The sequence below is a fragment of the Monodelphis domestica genome, chromosome 4, assembly GCF_027887165.1.
Source record: "Monodelphis domestica isolate mMonDom1 chromosome 4, mMonDom1.pri, whole genome shotgun sequence".
NCBI classification, from domain to species: Eukaryota; Metazoa; Chordata; class Mammalia; order Didelphimorphia; family Didelphidae; genus Monodelphis; species Monodelphis domestica.
Window position 1 is genome coordinate 295,762,838 of NC_077230.1, and position 16,601 is coordinate 295,779,438.

General features: G+C 36.4%; 2 protein-coding genes across 5 annotated transcripts in view; one reads left to right on the forward strand and one right to left on the reverse strand.

The window, feature by feature from the left end:
* The window catches only part of MTMR6 (myotubularin related protein 6), a 66,857-nt gene extending 64,135 nt beyond the window's left edge, over nt 1–2,722 (reverse strand). Inside the window, exon 1 of one of the 2 annotated variants that reach the window (XM_007495231.3) lies at nt 2,452–2,722. In XM_007495231.3, the coding sequence (XP_007495293.1) occupies nt 2,452–2,475 (24 nt within the window). In that variant the 5' untranslated portion in view covers nt 2,476–2,722. The remainder of the gene's footprint in view (nt 1–2,451) is intronic. The other variant, XM_007495232.3, reaches the window with a different exon arrangement.
* A 3,961-nt stretch (nt 2,723–6,683) lies between these two features.
* The window catches only part of NUP58 (nucleoporin 58), a 66,077-nt gene continuing 56,159 nt past the window's right edge, over nt 6,684–16,601 (forward strand). For 2 of the 3 annotated variants that reach the window (XM_007495234.3, XM_007495233.2), the window contains exon 1: nt 6,684–7,043. In XM_007495234.3, coding sequence (XP_007495296.1) covers nt 6,934–7,043 — 110 coding nt within the window. In that variant the 5' untranslated portion in view covers nt 6,684–6,933. The remainder of the gene's footprint in view (nt 7,044–16,601) is intronic. The other variant, XM_001366665.3, reaches the window with a different exon arrangement.

A 16,601-nucleotide genomic window follows, 5' to 3' on the forward strand; every position in this document is an offset into this window, starting at 1 on the left:
TGAAATAAGTTAGAATATTTATGCTTAAATGTAAATTTTTAAAAGTTTCTTATGAGGAAATGGGTTCAGAGCAAGGACACATGTGATACCCAGACGAATTGCACATCGGCTAGGGAAGGGATGGGGGGGATTGGGGGAAGGAAAAGAAAATGATCTGTTTCCAATGAACAATGTATGAAAATGACCAAATAAAATGTTTAAAAAAAAAGTTTCTTATAACTGGTACTTTTATAAAATAATTGAGCTTAAATGCATTTATAAAACTATCAATAAATAAAATAATAAACTTACAGTAAAAATGTGTCAAAAAATTTGAAAGATTAAAAAAAGCCTTGAAAACAATTATTAAGCTCTGAAAACCATACTGACAGCTCACCTAAAAACACTAGGAGGAAAGAGAATAGTTTAAACAATTGAACAGTTTTATATATCTCACATCTATCATTGGGGTCCATCAGAATTTATTCCCTTTATGTGTAAGACTGGGACAAGTCTCTTAATAATCATTTTTATTTCCTTAGGAAATAAATTTGGCAAAATGATTAAAAAATCCCAAAATTTGACTTAGAAAGAAAATTATGAGCTAATATTTAGTGCAATTTATTCACAAAAGGAACTCTTGATAATAAAAAACCTGAGAAGTGGTCATCCAGAGACTGCTGAAAGCCTTGTAAAATATCAAAAAAATAAGTTGAGAGAGAGCAAGAAAATAGCTTAGAATTCAGAAGAAACCAAGTTCAAATCCTAGTGACTTGACAATTTCTTCATCTATAAAACAGGAACAACACTATTTATTGTAAGGAAAGAACATTAAAATAATAATTCATACTCTTATAGTAGTTTTAAGTTTTAAAAACCAAAACTATTAAGAAAATTGAATTTTTCTAAAGTAGTTTTGTATTTCTGCCAATATTCCTTCACAGGTGTCAAAGTGATTTTTCTATTTCACTCCCTTCTCTATAAGTTCCAGCAATTCCCTTTTACCTGTAAGATAAAATGCCTGTGTTTAGCATTTAAAACTCCAGGCTGCATTTTCACTACTCCTATCACACACATTATAGTTCAGCCAAATTTGTTAATTGCTGTTACACACAACCTTCTATCTCCTAACTCCCTAGTTTTGTAGAAAAATTGCTCCTTCTCCCAGTCTTGAGAATGCACTCCTACCAACATCTTTGCCACTAGAATCACAGTCTTCCTTCATGAGACAATTTAAGTGCCACTTCCTTAAGGCCATTTCTCATTCTATCTACTCCTTTCTCCTCTCCCCTTCCTCCATGAAATTTCCTCGTATTTATTCTGTATATATTTTGTATCAAATGACAGGTATACATATTGTTTCCCAATATACTAGCTTGATTACTAGTTGTGACCCTGACTAAGTCACTTATTCTCTGTCTGCTTCAGTTTCCTCACCTGTAAAATAGGGATAATAACAGTACCTACTTTCCAGGGTTGTTGTGAGTTTAAATGAGATATCGGTAAAAACCTTCAGGATATAAAAGCTAGCTATTATTATTATTATTAGAATATAAGTTTCTTAAGAGTCAATTCTACTATAGCAAAGATTACCTCAATACCTTAACAGTTTATCTATTTACTAAATCACCACCCACTTTCAAACCTTAAATGCAAACTCCTAGATAAAGCTTCTAAAAATAGGATTCAGTCAAAATCTGGGGAACAAATTATGTAAATAGCGCTAATTACCATTACTGGTTTCATTTTGTACTTTGAAACTTACATATAACGTTAAATAAAAAGATTTGCAAACTGTTTTTAAAACAAAATTTTGCTTGGCAAATATGAGGGTAACTGTTTTTACCATCACTTCCCTAAATGAATGGTACTTTTAAAAATGGGCTGGGTTGAACTGATGACTTCAGCAGAACACAGGAAGTTAGGAATCAAGGGTGAATTTATCTTTCCTGATCGGGCATTCCATGATTTTGAGCAAGGGTAGATCCCTACCCCATCCCACTCCTACACCAAACTTACAAGTATGAAACAGAAAACTATATTTATAATACGTGTATGCACACTAGTATTAAGCATCCAGAGTCCCCCAACAGTCGGTAGACAAGGATGGAGGAGGTGGCTAGGGGCTTCCAGGTGCACAGACTGCCCAGCCCCCTGAACTGCGGCCTTTTCTGTACATGAAAGGGTGTCTGGAGGGCGAGAGCTGCATTTGTTTATTTCCTCAGTTCTAAAACTCCCATAATCATCCCTGTCTCAAGGGCGGAAGGGTGTACACAGAAGGCCTCCCTCCTCTCTCCTAGGCCAAGGCATACTGTTTCCCAGGACCCCAATGCCACTTCTGTCCCAGAGCCAGCGAGTGTGTAGGTGACTCCGATCCCCCTCAAACCGGCGACCCCCGCCAGCCGCCGGCCTGGCTCCTACTCCCGGAGTTAAGAGGGCGACGGGGGTTCTCCGCTTCGGTCCCCGATCTACCTTAGTCGTGCGAATATGCTCCATCCCGAAGTGCTTCTGAAGGAAGGTCCCAGAGACTGCCTCAGGGGCGCACCATGGATCCGAGAGAAAGGCTACGGCGGTGACAACAGACGTGCATAGACAGCGACCAGAGTTACAACACCCGGCTCAGCACGACCCCGCCTACCAGCTGGCCCCCAACCTAGCGGACGTGCGCAGCCGCAAGGGCGGCCGCCGGAGCCGGTCTCCTAGAAACTGTCCAAAACCGAGGCGGGGCAGAGAGAACGAGCTGGGAGGAGAGAGTGCCAAACAGAAGAGAGCGGTTCCACTTGGGTTGCGTTCCTCACAGCGCCCCCTGCAGGGAGGAGGAAAGACTGGTTTTTTACTAGTGATGGGACTTCATAAGAACGCTCTTAGGTTCTGGAAGCTTTTTTTTTCAGATCTATTACTAAGAAATAAACCATAAAAGTTGAGGAATCATGCATTTTACATTAAAAAATACAAATAAGAGTTTTAAAAATCTATGTCTTTATTTGAATATTGTTTTAATGCTTTAATTTATATTTTCAGTCTAAATATACAAAAATTATCTCCATTTTGATTTTAACTAAGGCTTTGTGAATTTGTTTTTTATTATTTTTAACATTAAATTTTTTAAAATTCCAAATTCTCTCCCTCCCTTCAACTCCCCCTCACCCACTGAGAAGGTAAGCAACATATCAATTGTACATGTGAAAATGCAAAAAATGCAAGAAAAATAAAGCAAGAAAATTATACTTCAGTTTGCCTTTAGAATTCACTGTGGAGATGGATAGCATTTTTTTCATAATAAGTTCTTCATAATTACCTTGGATCATTATATTAGTAAGCCCTCCTATATCTTTCACAGTTGGTCATTATGCCCTTTGACTTTGGATTAAACTTTTATAGCCTTTTGGGCATAGTTCCAAATTGTTCTCCAGAATTAAACCAGTATACAACCGCACCAATAGTTTTTTGTTGTTGTTGTAACTATTTTCCCTCATCCCCTCCAGCATTTATCATTTCTGATAGGTATGAAGTAGTTATTTTAATTCTCATTTCTCTAATCAATAGGGATTTAGAGCATTTTTTCAAATGACTCTAGATAGTTTGATTTCTTCTTCTGAATACTGTTTGTTCAGTATTTGGCCATTTAACAGCTTGAGAATCTTTTGACTTTACTAAAGAAAAATTAATTTTAAAAATTATGCAAAGTTATGCAAACAGTAAATCAAATGAATTGGTAATAAATATAAAATCAAAGAAAAATGGGCTTGCTTAAAAACACTGAGCAATTTTCCAATGGAAATCATGATGACTCTCCTTTTCATTTCTGGGTCTGTCTCAATGTTCATATGTAATATCTGTCCAAGATAAACATACATTTCCAATTCTATGAATGGTCTATCCAACAGTATATCATAGGATAGGGATTAGACATAATTTCATTGATATAGTACACCTTCAGATCAGGGAACTCTCCCTTCCCAACCTATTGAGAAGGCAAGAAAAGCAAAACTCATTCCAAATAGGTATATTTATGCAAAATGAAATCTTGCATTAGCTATGTCCAAAACAATATATACTTCAATCTGTACACTGAGTCTATCAGTTCTCTTTCTGGGAGGGTGGATGGTCATTATGTTGATTGGTTAAGTCTTTGAAAATTGATTATCTTCACAATATTAGTGTTATTGTATAAATTGTTCTCTGGTTCTGCTCACTTCACTTTGTATCAGTTCATACAAGGCTTCCCAGGTTTTTCTAAAACTATCTTCATCATTTCTTAGAGCAGAGTATTCTATCACATTTATAACTTGACCAGCCATTCCTCAATTTGGGGTACCCCCTCAGCTTCCAATTCTTTGCCACACAAATAGAGCTGCTATAAATATCATTCTATTTATGGGTCCTTTTTTTCTTATTCTCTTTGGGGAAGATAGGCCTAATAGTAGTATTACTTGGTCAAAGAGTTTGCACAGTAAGTTTTGGGAGCATAGTATTAAATTGCTTTCCAGAATGGCTGGTCTCACAATGTGATAAAACATTACTGAATTGCTTGAACTTAGACCTGCATGACTGAGAGACCAAATCTGTTGCTTCGAGACCAGATTTGCTTAATGCTTAACTCAAGACTCCAGGTGAGCTGACCAAAAACCTTCCAGGGGATCATAAGGAATATAAGTTTTCTCCTGATATACAGTTCAAGAAATCTACATAACTTATCAAGAAACTGCTTCCATGCTATCCATTAAGCTACTGTTTCCTTGTTTCTGTGTTTGAACACCCTGTAATGTAAAACTTACAGAGTCTCAAGGGGAAGTGAACCCCATCTGCCAAATGACATAAACTTCTTTCTAAGTTTTTTTTCAATTCTGGGTTTTATTTTCTGCCAAAAATTAAGTCATAATGGTCTACCAAGAATAAATTAATGTACCCATTTTTCCTACAATCCTTCCAACATTTATCAGTTTCCTTTTTTTGGTGAATTTTGACAGTTTGATTGATGGGTATGAGGCAATAGTTCAAATCTGTTTTAATGGACATTTAAAAAATATTTAGTAATTTAGAGCACTTAAAGGATATAGCTATTGATAAGTTGGATTTCTTCTTCTGAAAAATTGCCTATTTATATCCTCTGACAATTTGTCAATTGAAGAATGGTGCTTATTCTTATAGAGCTGAAGTGAGATCTTTATTGCAAATATTTTTTCCCATTTCCTGGTTTCCTTTCTAATTGTAGCTGCCTTCGTTTTGTTTGTGCAAAAACTTTAATTTTATGTAATCATAATTATCTATTTTAACTCTGTAAAACTCTATATCTCTTACTTGGTCATGAACTCTTCTCTTATCTCTTGATCTGAGAGGTAATTTCTTCTATGTTTTGCCAATTTGCTTATGTTATCATCCTTCAAGGCTGAATCATGCATCCATTTAACTCATTTGATACTAACAAAAACCTGTACTCAGTTAAGGAATCTGAGGCACAAAGAAACTAAGTACTTACCCAGAGTTAAGCATCTAGTGTCTGAGGCAAGTTCAAAGTCAGGTCTTCCTATTTCAAGACCAGCATACTATTTACTCTGCCACCTAGCTGTTTATATAGGTCAGTATGCATTTATGAATGTTCTCTTGGTGATTAGTGTTTTTCTGTAAGGGTGCCCTCAAAAATATTTTAACTTTTAAATTTAAACTTGATGAGAACCTTTCAAAAATAAATCCCTTTGCCTTAAAATAAGTGTTAAAAGACGTTTGAATTGGAACAGAATTTGGATGGGGCTGAAATCAATGTCTACACTCCAGGGATTGTCTATAAATTAACAACTGGTTTGAGAAGAGATTCCAAAAACTGGTGCAAAATGATATTACAGTTGACTGGTAATCCCTGATCTCTCCCTTCCCCATGCCTCTGACTGGCTTCCTTAGCTTTAAGTCTCAACTAAGAGCTCATCTTTTGCTGGAAGTCTTCCTAACCCTTCCTAATTCTTAGTGCCTCCACACTATTTCCTTCCTATGCTTTGGATCAAGGACTATTGAGCCCATTTTAATCATTTTAGCATTGTCAAAAGTGAGACTGGAGAGGGTCAGATCAATAATGGAGGCCAAGTGCTCTTGTCACAGATGAAATTGGCAGTGTTGATCTTAAACAAGAAGGCAATGGTTAAAATTTGAGTATTTACATCTACCATAAAACATTTGCAGTTTTATATATTGTAGTTACTTTGTTGTACAACTGACCTGTTCATTAAAACTATGACAATTCAACTGTGGCAAAATTATTTTACAGCAATTTTGACTCATTTTGCTTCCCCCCCATTTGTTTGTTTTAATAGGGACTAATGTGGAAAGGACTAATTTGTCACATTACTTAAATGCATATAGTTTGCTTTGTATATATTTGTTTTCCATTATCTCCCCAATTTGATTGTGGGCTTCTTTGCTTCTTTTTGTAACTTCAAGGCTTAGAACAGCCTGGCACACTGGCGCTTAACAAATATTGACTGATTGCACCGCTGTGGGCCACCATCTCCTCATTAGTAAAATGAGGTTTAAGAAAATAACATCTAGAGCCCCTTCTTGTCTCAGAATCTGTGGTGTAAAGATTCGAATCCAGGAGCTCCGTTCCTAAATCTGTGCCGAATCTACAGAGTGGTGTCACCAAATTAGAAAGGAACAGCTTCTTGGGACCGGCGCCTGTCCCTTTAAGATACGCGCTGATGACGTACCAGCTTCCATCCCGAGCTGCACCGCGGTGACTCGGCCGGCTCCCGCGCGGCGGCGTGCGCGGGCCCAGGAGTTGCGGCCGCTCGCTCCCTCACTCTTCTTTCCCGCCCCCTCGTTGAGACTGAAGTGGCTGCCGTCGCTCTTCCAGGATCCTACCGCCGGTCACCCCGGCCAGCCACTGTGGAGATGCTACTGTTCCCCCCGCGGCGCTGAGACGAGAGAGAAGGCTCAGGCCGCCGCGGCTGGCCGGTTTTAGCCATGTCCACGGGCTTCTCTTTTGGGACGGGGATGTTGGGCTCGACAGCCACCGCGACGGCGGGCACCGGGACCACTGGAGGAGGATTCTCCTTTGGGACGGTCACTTCCAGGTAAGCCATCTCTTCCCGCAGCAGCCGCGCGCCCCTAGACTCCGGGCACCCCAGGGCTCTCCTTGGCCTCGGGCCCGGACTGGCAGCGGCCCCACCGCACCACATGCTCAGCCCTCCGGCCTGAAGTCGGTCTCCTCTCTTGTCCCTTTTCTAAGGGCGGAGCCCCCCCCCCCCCATTTTCTCCTCTGTTGGAGGACCGACTCCTCTCTTCCCTTCATCCTCTCCTTTCTCTGGGGGCAGCTTCACGCTTCCCACTCGGTTTCTTTTCCTCCTCTTGGCTTCTGTCAGGTGGGCGAGAATGGTAGGAGGAAAGGGAGTAGCCTGTGCAAGACATCTCTAGATCATCCTAGGGTTGCAGACATTGTTTTTCTAGGCGGGGGGAGGGGGGAGGGGGGAGAAGGCCAAGAAAGGGAGCCTAGTGATTGTGACCAAGGGACTATGAGAACAGGGGTTCCAGGTGATAGTAGGGACTAGGAAGTAGTAGCTGATGAGAATAGCAGCCCCTATCTTTGGATCCCTAGTTTTTGTGTAACTCTTAACACAGTGCCAGGATTTATTAAGCTCCCTCTGTGTGCTAGGCACGGTACTCAGTGTTGGGGTTACAAAGAAAGGCAAAAGATAGTACCCAAAGACATAAATTAAGATGATAGAGACTTCGGATGCCCCGATTTTAGGGGTTAAGGCAGAGGCTCCTAATCTTTTTTGTGCCCATAGGCAATCTGGTGAAACCTATGGACCCTTTCTCAGAATCACTTTAGATGTATAAAGTACAATACATAGAATTACAAATTAAAAAGAAAGTTAGTGAATGGATATGATTTCCCCCCTCCTTATTCAAGTTCACTTATTCCCTGAAATCTGTACTGGGACCCTAGATTAAGAACCTCTGCAGGGGGCATCTGGGTGACTCAGTGGATTGAGAGCCAGACCTAGAGATGGGAGGTCTTAGGTTCAAATGTGACCTCAGCCACTTCCTAGCTGTGTGACCCTGGACAAGTCACTTGACTCCCATTGCCTAGCCCTTACCACTCTTCTGCCTTGGAATCAATACTGTGTATTGATTCCAAGACAGAAGGTAAGGGTTTTTATTTAAAAAAAATAATAATAATAAATAAAAAGGAACCTCTGCACTAAAAGATTCCATAAAGAGTAGTAGGGATTTGAATCCAGTTCCTTTCGTTTCTTGTCAGATTCTGAACTTATTAAGATTAATAAAGTCATCTTACTGGGCTTCATTAATGACTTTTAGGATCTGGGATCTTGGACTTTTTATTTGTACAGTGGCAGATAATTAAAATCTTAAAAAATCTGATATAAATCAGTTTCTAATTTGATGTGTGGAGAAGGTAGCAATGCTTAGAAAATTTTAAGCTTTGAAACTTTGAAGACTGAGTCCAAGATCTCTTTGACACAAGTATAACTGGCAAATTACTTAAAACTCCCAGTGCCCTAAGCAGCTCTCCAAGAGTATAGATTTAAAAGAGAGGCAGAGTTTCCTATACCAATGAAATCATAGGTCCAGTTCTGATCCTATGGGCATGTGTACAAGGAGAAATACAAAAATATAGTAATGATAATAGCTAATATTCATACACATTGTGTCTATTATGTGCTAGACCATGTGCTAAGTACTTATCTTATTTGATACCCTCAACAACCCTGAGAGATAAGTGCTATTGTTATCTCCATTTTGACAATTAGTAAACTGAGGCAAACAGGCAAAATGACTTGGCCTGAGATCTTACAACTAGTGTCTGGAGTTGCTTTTGAATTTCAGTGTTTCAGATTCCAGCCCCAGTGCTCCATACTCTGCTCCACCCTAGCCACCTCAGATAAATAGTTTGACTTTTATTAGTATTTTACATGGATAGAGTAATTTTTTCCCCATTAAACCTTAATTTCTGTCTTAGAACCAAAACTGTGTTTTGGTTTTAATGAAGAAGAGCAGTAAAGGCTACTAGGCAATGGGAGTTAAGTGACTTGCAAGTGTCTGGGTTATATTTGAACCCAGGACCTCCCATCTCTGAACCTGATTTGCAATCCACTGATCCATCTTTCTGCTCCCATGCATTTGGTATTGGAGATCCTTCTTTTCTTGTTGTTGTTAATTGCTTATCATACTACTATTCTCACACTCCAGAACTCAAACTTTGGACTTTGGAGTTTTCTTTTCTTCCATGTCCAATCCATGGTTTCCTGCTTCCCATTCCCAGGTCCATGCCATACCCTATATACCTTATGTATGTCACATTCTACATTATGTTACATTTATATGTTTGGGTTTTTTGTATGCCCTCTTAGCTTGTAGTTAGTTCCTTGGGGTCAGAGATTTAGTTCTACTTCTTCCATGAAATCTTACCTGATCTACCAGTTAGAAGTAATTCCTTCATTCCTAGCCTTATTTTTCTCTGATATATACTGTGTTTCGGAGATTTCACAAAATATTAGAATAGGAAGAGAGCTTAATGATCTTCTAATCTATTCTCACCCCTTTCCATAAGAAAAGAGTCTCCTTATTGAACGTTAAGTGACTTTCCCAAGGAGGTCAAATAGTCAGCAGATATAGAACTCTGGCTTTCAAACCTAGGTATCCACACGTTTAGTCTAGTGCTATATCTACTTTTATCACTTTATCACAGTCTAACCTGTTTTATAATTATCCCTCAAGATCATAATCTCTTAAGTGTGCATTAATTTTTTTTTCTTCCTTATTTCTCCAGCATCTACTACATCTACTGTTCTGTACTTCGTTCGGTTTTCAGTCCTGTCCCACTCTTTCTAACCTCTTTTGGGGTTTTCTTGGCAAAGATACTGGAGTGGTTTGACATTGCCTTCTCCTGTTTTTTTTTTTATGAATGAGGATTTGACCAGAGTCATATAGCCAGTAATTGAGACCAGATCTGAAATCAGGGAGACAAAGTCTTTGTGACTCTGGCCCTGATACTCTAACCATTGTACCACCTCGATTCCCTATTCTTCCCTGTTTTGCACAGCAAGTGCAAATTTAATAAGTGTTCTTGAATTATCACCTTTCTATTCCCCATTATAATTTGTTTGAGGGTAGGCACTAAGTAGATTTTGGTTGAATAAATATAAAGTTTTACTCAAGTTTAGAGTGGAATTTTTGCATTGTTTTAAATTCAGAATGTAAAATATAAGTTATTGATTTAATATTTATATTGATATCAGGACTAGACCTATGACAAGGAACTCCTAAATGAAGAAATAACTATCAGTGTAGGTCATCCTTTCTTTGCAACTCAGTCTTAAGAGAGTTGCCTAGAGAACAGAGGGGCTGAATGATTTTTCAGAGGTCACAGCCAGTTTATGTCAGAGGAAGTATGTGAATTCAGATATTCCTGACTCCCAGAAAAACTCTGTCACTACCTGTCCAGTTATAGATATGCTGTCATATATTTAACTTTTTTGTTCAATAATTTCTGGTTGCTACAGAAATAGAGCTAGAAAAAGTCTATAGGTAATTAACTAAAATCAAGGTGATGGGCCTACAGTTAGAGTTTTGAGATCTAATAAAAGTGTTGATAGAGAGGACTGTTGTTAAGGTTTATAAAATAATAAAGGGTATAGATTGGATAAACACTGATATTTATCAAATCAGCATTTTGGAAAGCTTGGGTAGGTGAAAAGAGATAATTGTGTTTCTATGTGACTGACTTTGATGGGAGACCAACAAAAACTTATACTTAATTTCAGCTTTTCTTACCAACTCTATTCCTTGGTATATAATAATTAAATTGAAGAATACTGGAGACATAAAATACCATTGGAAGGAAATTTACTGTAATGAAAGCAAAGTACTTTATTTTAGTAAGTAACAAATTTATGCAATTGAAGAGAAAGCATATATAATGAAATACACCAGTGAACATGTATTCTCATCAATGTGAGTCTTCCTTCAATAAAAGTCGTAACTTATCCAAGCCTTATCCTATGTGATTTTTGTTCAGATCCTCCCATAAGCTCTACAGGTAGTCCACCAGTTTGGGACTTTAACTTTTGATCTCTTGACTTTATGTAGATACCTAATAAGTTATTAGAGAAAAGTTAGAATGTAGAAGATTTTGGATCAACAGTAAGATCAATCATACTTTCCCACAAAAGATCTTCATTGTTATTGTACTCATTGTCAACAAGAAAGAAATACCAGGTTATGTAGATATAATCTAATTTAGTACAATCTAGCATAGCCTTTTTATTGGTGAGAATGATGTTATATAGTGAAAAGATTTTTGGATTTGGAGCCAGGATTTCTGATCATATCTTGCCTCATTCACTTACTGTCTACATTTGTGACCCTGAGCCAGTCACTTAACCTTGACAGGCTTCAGTTTTCCTAATCTCTGAAATGATGAGATCAGACTAGACAATTTCTGCGTTTCCTTCCAATCCTAAATCTATGATTCTATGCCATTCTTTGGTCTTTTCTCTTCTTGACACCAGAAGTTATTCCTATAGCATCTCTAAGAAATCAGTAAGTAATATTTTCTCCCTGATATTGATCCATTTCTTTAGTGGTATATTCAGCTTTGGTTAGACAACTCCCTCTGTACTTCAATTAAGCAAATTCTTATTTATTAAGGACCCTACTAAATGTAGAGAATGATGGTAGATTTGGATTGGATGTAAGGAAATGAATGAGGCAAGATACCTCCCAGTTTATAATCTGTCAAGAAAACTGAGTCAAAAGAGATTTGAAAATTATTCATATTTACAAACCTAATGGAGCATTTAGCTCCTAGGCCAGTATTTTCTATATCATGTTTTCCTTGATTGTTAAATTATTTTAAGGCAGAGGTTCTTAACCTGCTGTCCACGACCTTATTTTTAAAAATATCTCAATAATTGTTGCAGTAGTTTTTTTTTCCCCTTTGGAATCCTATGTATTTCATTTTGTGCATTTAAAAACATTGTTTTCTGTCTTTATTAGATTGACAAAAGAGTTTGTGACACACTAAAAAGGGTTAAGCTCTCTTTTAAAGAATATTAAGAAATTCTCATCACAAAATTACCTTAAATTATTTTAGTTTAACAAATAAATATGCTCTATAGTACTTTTTGATTTCTCTGGGCAGTTGACAATATGATGCTAGTTAGTCCAAAATTTGGAAATTACTGACATTTGTAAATGAAGGAAAAATCAATTTCTTTAAATTTTACAAATTATTTTAAATTATCTTCTTAAATGTTTGTTATCTTTGCTTTTTAAAGACCTAGCTTTTAATCAGTGAAGTTGGCAGGGACCTCAGACATCTTTCCCAAAACTGACCAGAAATAAAATTTCCATCTTTGCCACATGTCATCTATCCTTTTCTTGAAAATCTTTTAACAACAGGAAGGGATAATTTCTTACAAAGGCAGCCCATTTCATTTTTCCAATAGCTCATATCTTGGGAAGTTCTTCCTTACATTGAGCCAAAATCTGCAATTGATGTGAGTTCTGCTTCTGGGGCCAAACAATATAATCCTTCCTCCTCTGAAGAATCTTTCAGATATTTGAAAACCTTAGTAATGTCCCCTTCAAGTCTTCTTCAGACTGATCATCTCAACAAATTATTTGATTTCAAGCATTCTTACCTGCTTTTTATCCATACTTTGGTTACTCTAGCTTAATGTATTTTCTAGGACGTGCTCAGAGCTAAGCACCATATTGTAAGTGTGGTCTGACTAGGGTAGCGAATGGCAATTCTATAATCAGTCACATTTCTTATTAAAACTAATATACTCATATTTACAATGAGGTTGAAAATTTCTTGACCGCTGGAACTATTATACTCATTTTCTCCCATAGCCTTCCACTCTACTATGTTTATGATCTCTCTTTAATAAAGGACTGATTTTGTCTAGTTCCAAATAACTTGAAGAACTACCTCAGTATCTTTTCTCTGAGAAGCTAAACCTAGACAAGCACCTACATATATTGGAAAGATAGCTAAATTTGGAGTTGGATCTTGGTTCAAATTCCGACACTTTTTTTTTACTGTTTATGTGATCTTGGACCTGTCAGTCAATCAGTAAACATTTATTAAACAACTACACTATGCTTAGCTGTGGGGACATAAAGAGAGACAAAAGAGAGTCTTAACCCTCAAGGAGCTTACAATTTAATGGTCTCTTAGTTTATTTTCCCATCTATAGAATAAAGAGTTAAATCAAAAGGTCTCTTAATGTCTCTTCTAGACTTAAATTTGAACTGAAGATACAGTAGGGGAAACTGATTCTAAGACTGTTCCATTATAATAGTTCAATTTTTTATAGTGCTTTAAGGTTTGCAAAGCACTTGACATGCTTTGTCTTATTCCTTTGTGCTACTGAGAAGGTGAAATGAGAGGAGCAGGATTGATTGGGATAAATATAGTTGCATTTGTTTCCTATATATCCCATTTTTTCCTGCTCCTGATGCAAGCCCCTTTTTCTAGTCCCTTGATGGGTTACTCTCTTCACTTATAAAACTTTGAGACTTTGAAATCTTGTAAGAGTATTTTAATAGCTGTGAATGATGTTGACCCGTATCTTATCTGCCTATAATAAATGGAAAAGTTTAACTGCTGTTCAGATCTTAGCTTTTAATAAACTTGCAAAGAACTGATAATCATTATCATAATACTGTGGTAGAATAATTATACTTGGAACTTCATTCTTGGGACAGGAGAAATAATTCTATCTCAGGCTTCAATCTTGCTAAGGCAGCTTAATTTAAATTAGCAGTTCATAGGATACTTCTACAAGAGATGAAGAGATAATAAATAAGCCTCTTCTGTCCCATTTTTTCCCACCTTTTAGTAGCAAATGGTTTCTCTATGAGTGCTTTTGTGGTAAACCATCCACACCAGGGAAAAAAAAAGATTATTCACAAAACCTAGGGACCTGGAACCAGATTTATTGAAGAATATTTAGGGTTCCTCATTCTTTTCCTCTGTGGAGTTTTAGGATAATTGCTTACAAAGATCTCTTGAAGCACAACATGTAAACCTAGCTTATAGGATAAAAGCAACAAAATGGATTTTCAGATTCCTTCATATGCAGAAACATTTCTTTTGTGATTTATGACTGTTTTATTGATTTTTTTCCCTCCAAGTTTTCAGAATTTATACCTTATAGAGAGCTCAGAGGTCATAGGTCAAAGTTTGGGTTATGAACCTAAAGACTTTTAAAAAATGGTTTATTTGAGCATTTAAAAGATACTAAAATCTTCTAATAAAAGTAATTTCCAATTATACTTATACATACATATACTTGTATAATCATACAAATGTGGTATTCAGTTGTTTTTCCATCATGTCTGACTGGCTCTTCATGATCTCATTTGGATTTTCTTGGCAAAAATACTGGAGTGGTTTTCCATTTCCTTTTCCAGTTCATTTTGCAGAGGAAGAAACTGAGGCAAATAGGATTAGCAACTTGCCCAGGGTCATAAAGCTAGTAAATATCTGAGACTGAATTTGAACTCAGGAAGATGAATTTTCCTGACTCTAGGCCCAGTAATCTATTCACTCTGCCACCTCTGCCCCGTTCTTAAAATAACTATGTTAGAGAAATATAAAAGTTGTTCATTCAAGATGCTTGCTAAATTTCTCTATCTTTTTTGTGTTTCTATACTGAGTAGTTATGGGACAGAAATCAGGTCCTTTTCTTCTCTTTCATATTGGGGGGGGGGGGACTTTCAGCAGAAAGGGGAGAAAAAAAACTCCAAGTTAGCAGCAGGAATAAAAACACTGTTAATTTTCATAAAGTTAAAATAATGTATCTTTGTATGTATATATACCTATATGTAAATAAATAAACATAATATCTACTTAATACAAATGTCAATTTCCTATGTCCATATTTTATCTCTTGAAGGCAAGTCAAGAAGTAGGCTTGAAAAACTTTGTTCTTTCTTGAAGGGAAGTGGTTTTTTTTCCTTCCCCTCCTCCATGCAAGATATTTTCAAATTTGTTTCTTAAAAGGAAGGAGAGTGATAATAGAGAGTGGCTTTAATAAATAAAGTTTTAAAATAATTGTTCCCTCACTAATGAATTTGTATCTGTAGTAAACTTGGACTACTTGAGAAGGCAAAATATATAGCTACATATTAACAGTAATGTTACGTTTAGTAGTAACATAAGTAACATTTTAGGTACAACTAATTCCTATATGGAAGATCTCAGAACTTCCTTATACAAGGTCATGGCTGCAAAAATAAAGGCTTTATCATAGCAGAACAGGGCACTGGAAATTTTGCAAACAATTATATTAATTTGTATTTATTGCTAAAGTTTTTTCTTATACTAAAAAGAGTAGATTTCGAATCAGAAAAATGATACAGAAGATTGCTCATTTTCATTATTTTTTTAGAGAAAGACTATAACATATGTCTGTATCTGTGTATGGGTTGTTGAAGTAAGATTTTTATTATAATGATCCCTTGAGCAATGAGACCCTCTCTAGCAATTTCCTGGTCAGAACACTTGCCTTTAATTACTAGTTCTCACAAAATAATTTCTAAGCTTTGAGACATATGGGAATATTTATTCAGTACTGGAGTATTTAATTTTTCACATTATAATATCTAGTATTTTAATATGGATCAAAGGACTGTGAAACAAGAATAGAGGTAGCTAGTTGATATAGTGGATAGAATGCCAGATTTGAAATTAGGAAGACCTGAGTTCAAATTCTGCTGTAGACATCCATTAGATGTGTGACCATGGGCAAATTACTTGTCCTTTTCCAGGCTCAATTTGGCCTCAGTTTCTTTATCTTTGAAATAAGGGAAATAATAGCACCTATTTTACAGGGTTATTTATGAGTCTCAAATGAGGTAATATTAAAGAGTTATTATATACATGCTAATTTAACAATTGGATTCTATTGGACCCTAATAAGCAATATTGCTACATCTATTTTCCCTCTATACTTTTTAATGGAAAATTTCCCTCCATACGAAAAAGTCTATGTGTGAGTAGATTATAAGAATGAATATGATTATATAACAATAGACATATAGGGAAGGCAGTGTAGAAATTTATTCTTGACCTATCAGAGCCATTTTCTTTGTTTTTAATATAATGAAAGTTGACAAATTGGGTAGAAGAACTAAGAAAATAGGATGATGGACACATCTATAAGCAGTTCACACTATTGTCTCACACCATCATCGGAAGGAAATTGATATATCAGATTACGGTATGACCTGCTAAAAAATGTAACTTTTCAAACAGAAATAAAATTAGATGCAAAAATATATTATGTGATATGTATTTTTGTGATAATCTCCTTTGAAATATGAAGTCTTAATTGCTAGAAGCATTTTCTTTTACTGAATATAGCATTATATTCATATTTCCTTTCCCTCCATTGATTGTATCTTAGATTCATTCTTTTCCATTACCACTATTAATAAACTAGTTCAGGCTATTTTCCGCCCTCATTTGGACTACTGCAATATTCTAATATAAGAAGAGAGTTCCTTGCTTCCCTTCTTATCTTGTTTTTGCCCACTTTATAGCTGCAGGTATGATCTTTCACATTTTTACTAGTGCTTTGCACTGATCATTC